At 46.7% G+C, this 6,486-nt stretch overlaps 1 protein-coding gene across 1 annotated transcript in view; it reads right to left on the bottom strand.

Moving 5' to 3' along the window:
- Positions 1 to 6,216, bottom strand: part of LOC104508854 (E3 ubiquitin-protein ligase UBR4-like) — a gene marked incomplete at its 5' end in the record, with an annotated part of 8,941 nt that extends 2,725 nt beyond the window's left edge. The window contains 4 exons of the mRNA XM_010150601.1: positions 2,596 to 2,820; positions 4,695 to 4,889; positions 5,649 to 5,774; positions 6,074 to 6,216. Of these exons, the coding sequence (XP_010148903.1) occupies positions 2,596 to 2,820; positions 4,695 to 4,889; positions 5,649 to 5,774; positions 6,074 to 6,216 (689 nt within the window). The remainder of the gene's footprint in view (positions 1 to 2,595; positions 2,821 to 4,694; positions 4,890 to 5,648; positions 5,775 to 6,073) is intronic.
- Between the last annotated feature and the right edge of the window lie 270 nt (positions 6,217 to 6,486).

The raw sequence follows: 6,486 nt of genomic DNA, 5'->3' as shown, positions 1-6,486 counted from the left end.
GGGGGAGAAGCCTTCTTTACGCATCTAGAACAAGCTCAGCTGCCACCGACTTAAGTCAGCAAGACAAAAGGGTATTGTCTGACCACGGGCCCAACCGCAACCTGCCTCAAGTCGGGGTGTTTTGGGTGAACAAACATTTTGCTGCTCTTACTGTGTGTCTGCCCTTAAAACAGACAGCTTGGTAGGTGGCAGCCCGGCTTAATTATTTAAAGGAAAACCAATTAGTAAAGGTGACTAAATTTCCACGGGAAGAACAGCAACTTTGAGCGAGGCTAATTCTAGACTCCCAAATACTGCAAGACAGAGTTTCTTTTTATGTGAATGGTTTTGATCTAATTGGAGTCTGCTCCTTTAATTGAAAACTAAAAGGCCCTTGTGGGTTAAGTCTGGTAGCTACCTTCTGGAACAGCGACCGCATAGAATAGCTGCCGCGTTTTCATTAATGTAAGCTGGTTCAGGCCCATCAGCTACGCGTGGATTGCCGGCAGAAAGTTAGACATTAACACTTGCGGAGCCTCGCTTCTCTCATGAATATTTTAGAAAGGTCACAGTCAGGAGCAAAGGGAAAAAAAAAAGATCAAAAGGATGTTTTCCTCCCAACCTCCAGATGAAAGCTATACTGAAGTGTGTCTATAGGATTTTTCTAGCCAGAATTCTCGGTTTGGTGATACCGAGCGGGTAATCGGTCACTTGATTCAGCTCTTTAGAATTTGTACATCATATTTACAAAAAAAGAGCGAACAAACCCACAACTCCTAGCCATTCTGGTGATTTCATCTTTGGGTTTAAATACAGAGTGTCTCTAAACACACAGAAGCTGCCGAGCATCTCTCCCTTTGGTCTTGCAGACAAACTGCAATAGCTCTAGCTCCTGGCAGAGACAGAAGACATTTTTGGCTAGACTCTCCTCAATGACTAATCCAGCTCAGCAGCTGGATAAAACACCCAACCACAGAACAGGGCACAGGCAGTATTTATTGCCTTTACTTAAGGCATGTAGAGTATTGCCTGCATCTTCATTAATAAGCTTTACAGGCCCTTTTTAAGATCCCTCAGCTGTTTTTAGACACACGCTTGGCTCCTACAGCGACTTCTCTCTGTCACAGGTAGCGGTGAATCCTTCCATCTCCCTAACCTTCAGTCTGTGCCACCCTGTGCACTCTGAACGGCGGTGCTCCCAGAAAACACCCTGGTACTGCATCCTATGTGGAATGCTAATTGTATCTTCTGCAGGCAGACACGTTACTCTGGCGTTACCGACGCTGGCTTCCTCTTTGCCTCAGCCTACAAATTCAAGCTACTGGCACTTATCTGCAGGGTGTTTCACCGTCCATCACCCTCTTCCTCATTTTCCACAAGAATAAATAAGCACAGACCTTGGAAATCAGAATTGCCATATTTCTATTCCGGAGAGGTATTATCAGTGGAAGGCTTTGTGCTCTCTTAGTCTGCAGGGATTAAAGAAAGCCCTTGAATAAACCTTGACATAATTCCTGAGAACTATTTCTGAGTGTTTTCCCCTGAAATTCCAGAGACTGAATGGTTTAGCTGGAAGTTTCTTGCTATGTCTGTTCCAATATGCTATTAGTACACACATGCTTAAATTGGCAAAGAAACAGAATCATTAATGAAAGTTTAAAAAAAACACCTAACGCCCACAGCAAACCCACACAGGGGCTTTGTTTTACCAGTCTCTTTCGCAGCCCACATGAAGAGCCACACGCCCTTGTGCCTGAGAAACCAGACCTCCATGATAGCACCTCCTGCAATTGTTCAACCCCCTTGCCCAGAACTCAGGCAGGGTGGTGGAAACAGGAGAGGCAGCGCAGGCTGAGCTTGAACAGCAGAAACCAGCAGAGAAATCAATACAGGAGCCCCTTCCAGGGCTCTCTCACGTTGGATGCCTCTAATAGCCTTGATGCATGCTGTGTTGTGTGCTACTACAATGTAATGACTTTATCAAACACATAATTAATGTCATCAGAATAAGAATGCCCTTTAAGGCGACTTAGAAAAATAATGAATTGATTCCTAATTATGACAGCTATTTAAAATCATCTTTTCAGAAACTGGAATTCCCCTTCCTTCTCTGGAAACACACGCTTTTGTCAGGCAGGCACAGCCACTTATTCTCGTGCTTCAACTGCCTGACAGCTGCTATTGATTTTTTTCTTTTTTAAAAGCAATGGCATTTGATTTCTATTTCTATTTTTCTATTTTTGGGAGCTGGTGCACTGATCAAAAGAGCACAGAAACAGCTTCTTTAGTCAGGCAAGCAGAGAGCACGCTAGCAGCTCTGAAACAGCACACAACAGACGTTACTACAGGGTTTCACTTGAGGAGGGGGAACAACGCATCCTCCCATTCTCCTACTATCAGCTATAAGAAAAGCACAGCTTCCACTGACTGATCTACACAAAAAGACCCCAGAATTGAACGCTCCTGCTCACACCTCCACAACACCGAGTGCAAAGCGACACAGAAGGGTCAGTTTCTGCTATTTCAGAATAGCATGCTCCTTTCTTTAGCTCCCCATGCCCGTGGCTCCGAGCCCTGTGCCAGCATGGGAGCAGGCCCGGTGGGGTCGTGGCTAACCTGCTGGCTCCCCCTGGTGACACCACTCGCGTGTGGGAGGTGACAAGGAGCCTCTTGAGGATCTCCACTCGCATGGCTTTCCACTTCTCGGGGGGCGAGATGTGCAGCGCCAGCACGGTATAGTAATGGGGCCCATCCACCTCGTAGGCACTCTCCACCCACTTCTCTTTGGGGTGCTCCAGGAAGCTCTGCAGGTTTTTCTCCTCCCTCGAAGTTGCTCGAGTTCTGAAACACAAGAAAAGCTTCAGCAGCTGTTCTGGCTCTCGTGTGGCCATTTGCTACGTCTCGGGAGCTTTGCGGTACTGCAGTCACACAGTCCTAGACGGGAGAAAAGAGCACTAGCTTTGGAATGTCAGGCTTTTCCCAAACTCATCCACTGCTCGAGTATTTGCTCCCAGCAAACTTGCTGCTCCTTGGAGCAAACCTCTCCAGGCTCACAAGGCAGTTGGTATCGCCCCAGTAGAGGGCAATACAGGTGCAGAGCTACTCTTCCTTTATCTCAGAGAACAAAAGAGAGGTAAGGCCAGCCAGGCCATGTGCTATCTCCCAGCTGACACTAAGCACGTGACTGCAGCTCCTACAGCCGGACATTAAAATCAATTTATGTTCTTCATCTACTGCAAAAGCAATCACAGAGAACATGCAGGCCAATTTCTAAACCAAAAACACAGTGTATTTGCTGTAAGCTCACATACATAATTTTTTTCCCTTCCCCTAGCTCCAGTCTCCTCAAGAGTCCTGACACCCCTGAGCCTACCGTGCAAACTTTGTGTCACAGCAGACCTTGTGAAGACGGAGCAGCTCTTACCACACTATCGCTCTACTTCATCAGGAAGAGGCTGCCAGCCAGGCAGGTCCCTTCATTTTTAAGTCAGATACACCCTCCCCACCAGGAAGGTATAAAGCAGCATCCTAGCAAATAAAGCCGTGTCTGGGTGTCAGTGTTGTGCGACCTTTTCATTTGCTACACAATGCAGCTGGTAGCCAACAAGTAGCTCTTCATTTTCTCCATTTAATATCAAACATGTCTTTAGAAAATAAAAATAATCACGTCTGGAAAGTACATAATGCATTTTTATCCAACAGGCGCGCAGCGGGTGCCGGGCGCTCTGGTGCCAGTAAGCGGACTAACGAGATGAAAAGAATAGTTTCATTTATTTGTCTCCCAAGGGACCAGAAAACAATAGCGCAGGGATCTGGATATAGATACTAAAAACAAAAGACAAATTGTATTAGAGCCAAAACGTTGATTAGTTCCAGGCGGGAAAGTGAGAGAGATTTCATTGCACTCCGTTTGGAGTGACCTTGGTGGAAGAGGTGTATGTTTATATTTTAACATTTATACCCTCCTCTAATTAACACCACTTTCTGGTATCTAACTACACAAATAAAAGTCACAGGGCACTGCATTTTCATACGGGGTGCTGTATTATCAGTGCTCATGCACCCAAAAACATCCAGGTGCCTATGGATTTGCACACTTAGACACAACGTCAAGCCAAAGCATGCCCGATGTTTATGCTTTGTACTAGTAAGATCTGACTAACACACTTCTGCAGAAGGGTTCCTACGCTGGCGTTCATGTAAATAATAACAAATCTTAAAAATGCCAGGAAAATCTGACGGGCCTGAACGCTACAGGAGAATTCCGGTATGTCAAAACTGGAACCAAGACTGATGGTGTTATTTTCATGTCGGCTAAAATGATACCGGGGTTAAGTTTTCAACCAACAATTACTTCATAGTAGCCTCCTTTGTCTGTTCCAGCAAAAATTAAGCTGGCGGTGGTTTTTTTAATCTAATAACCCTGTTGCTCAGCTCACAGGTAATAATTACATCTAGAATGGAAAGAGAAGCTAATTCCCAATTACTTTTACTCAATAGGTTCCCTGTTATCCTGCATGTCCAGGCGGCAACGCTTTACCCCAAACAGTATAAGCCTGTACCAGTCAGCTTAAAATTTGTAATTTAGTTCCTCCTAAAACTTGTGTGTGTTTTTCCACCACTCCTGCCACATACACATGCACGGCCCCGACTGCAGCCCCTTTCTGAGACCAAGAGAGGAAGGCAGAAGTTGTTGCCAAGAGAAAGGTACTGACGTGTTGAGGACGTAGAGCACCGTGTGGATTATGTATGGAATGAGGTGTATGTTGCTCTCCCTTCCTCCTCCTCCAGTATCGACGCTGAACGATTGCTCCATGGCAAAACGGAGAAACAGCAGTTTAATGTCATGGACATTGAGCTGGTAGGTGGGTTCCCGCTGCCCTGTGCATTCCTGGAGGTATGTGTTGTGTCTGAAAAACAGCAGGAAGCATTACTTCAGTAAAAACCCTTTCAAAGCTGTGTTACACTTTCTTCTGCCACACTACAGCCCAGAATCTGAGCAAGTATCTCACAGACAAGCTTTAAAGAACGGTCAGGATACAAAAATGTAAGTAGTGCCACCTTCGCTTAACCTCCATAAAAGGGGGGCTCTCCGCTTACTCTGGCAAGTACCATGCCATCTGCATACATACACACACTCATCCATACTGTTTTCCCACATCCGGGGTGTTTGGGATACAGCAACCTGGCTGAAACGCACCGAAGGCGTTACCGCTCCCGATTTCTGATGCGACTGTACAAACCCAGCGCAAGGTGGACCAGAACATTAACAGGATGAACCACCTCCATCTGCTCTCGGGAAGTGGTCAGGCTACCAAAATGCACTACCACCCGGAAGGGCTTTGGAAATCTACACAAGGGAATCAGTTAGTTTCTTTTGTAAAGCAGGAGGGGTCACTGGGCTGCAGATAAATCCACATTGTTACTGCACGGTGCATCTTCAGGAGTGACGGGGGCTAAGGAGGTAATGAATTTACTTATATGAAGTCAAGAAGCAGACACCTGCACTTTTTTAGGAGACGTACTCTTGAAGGTAGAATCTGAAATAGCTCATGTTTACTAAGATTTAGCTGCATCACCTTTGATTCCATGGTTTGAAGCTCTGTGGTAACGTCCTGACTCACCTACCCAAGTGCAAACCAGCTCGAGAAGTAACTTTTTCTACTCACCGTGCTAAACAAGTAGCAAAAGCAGACTCTGGCACGTGAGGTCCCCAGACTGGCAGGAGCCCGTTACACTTCGTGTTGGCGTTTTGCAGGGCCGCACTCTCCCACTCTTCACGGCCGCGAGCAAGTCTGCATGGAGAAAGCAAGCCACACCCAGGCAAGTTAGAAGTACGTGAGGTTTTGTCTAAAGAAGCATCAAAAAACTGATAATTCCACAGCTGCTTTAAATGCTGCACTTCCCTTTTCAGTGTGCAGACCTGACCTCTGCTTGGCACGTGAGAAGAGAGAAGCCCACGGCTGTCTCCAGGCTGCCATGCGATCAGTTCATAAACCAACCCACCCTGAGACACAAGGCCAAGTGCCACGCTCAGAAACCACCTTGGAAAATAACCCCAACCGCCGCTCTCCAGCCCGCCACCTGAACGTACCTTACGGCGGCAAGGTGGCAGTCGTAGTGGACGATGTTGAAGTGAGAGACTGTGCTGTAACCCTGTTGTTTTCGGGGCTTGTTCTCAAACTCCTCTAGTGCAACGCGTTTGGTGAAAGTGTAAATACCCAGGACTTTCGTAGGCTGCAACGACACAACAGCCAGTTACAGATCGTTCACGTCTGCAACAGCTCACGCCTTGTGCGATTTTTACACTGCGCTGAATTCCATCTCTCCCAGCCCCTACCTCAAACTTACACCGACCAAATCCGCTCACAGCTTTCACTGAAAGCATCCAGTTTTCAACAGAAACGCATTTCCACCTCCTAACCACCTCTGGAATTACTGATCCCAAGAACACAACCTGAGATTTCCTGGTCTCAGCAAGTTTGCTGACGACACCAAACTGGGGGG

Source organism: Eurypyga helias, unplaced genomic scaffold (assembly GCF_000690775.1).
Source record: "Eurypyga helias isolate BGI_N326 unplaced genomic scaffold, ASM69077v1 scaffold16824, whole genome shotgun sequence".
Taxonomy (NCBI): domain Eukaryota; kingdom Metazoa; phylum Chordata; class Aves; order Eurypygiformes; family Eurypygidae; genus Eurypyga; species Eurypyga helias.
The sequence above is the reverse complement of the archived record's forward strand: the minus strand, read 5'-3'. Positions and strand labels throughout refer to the sequence as shown.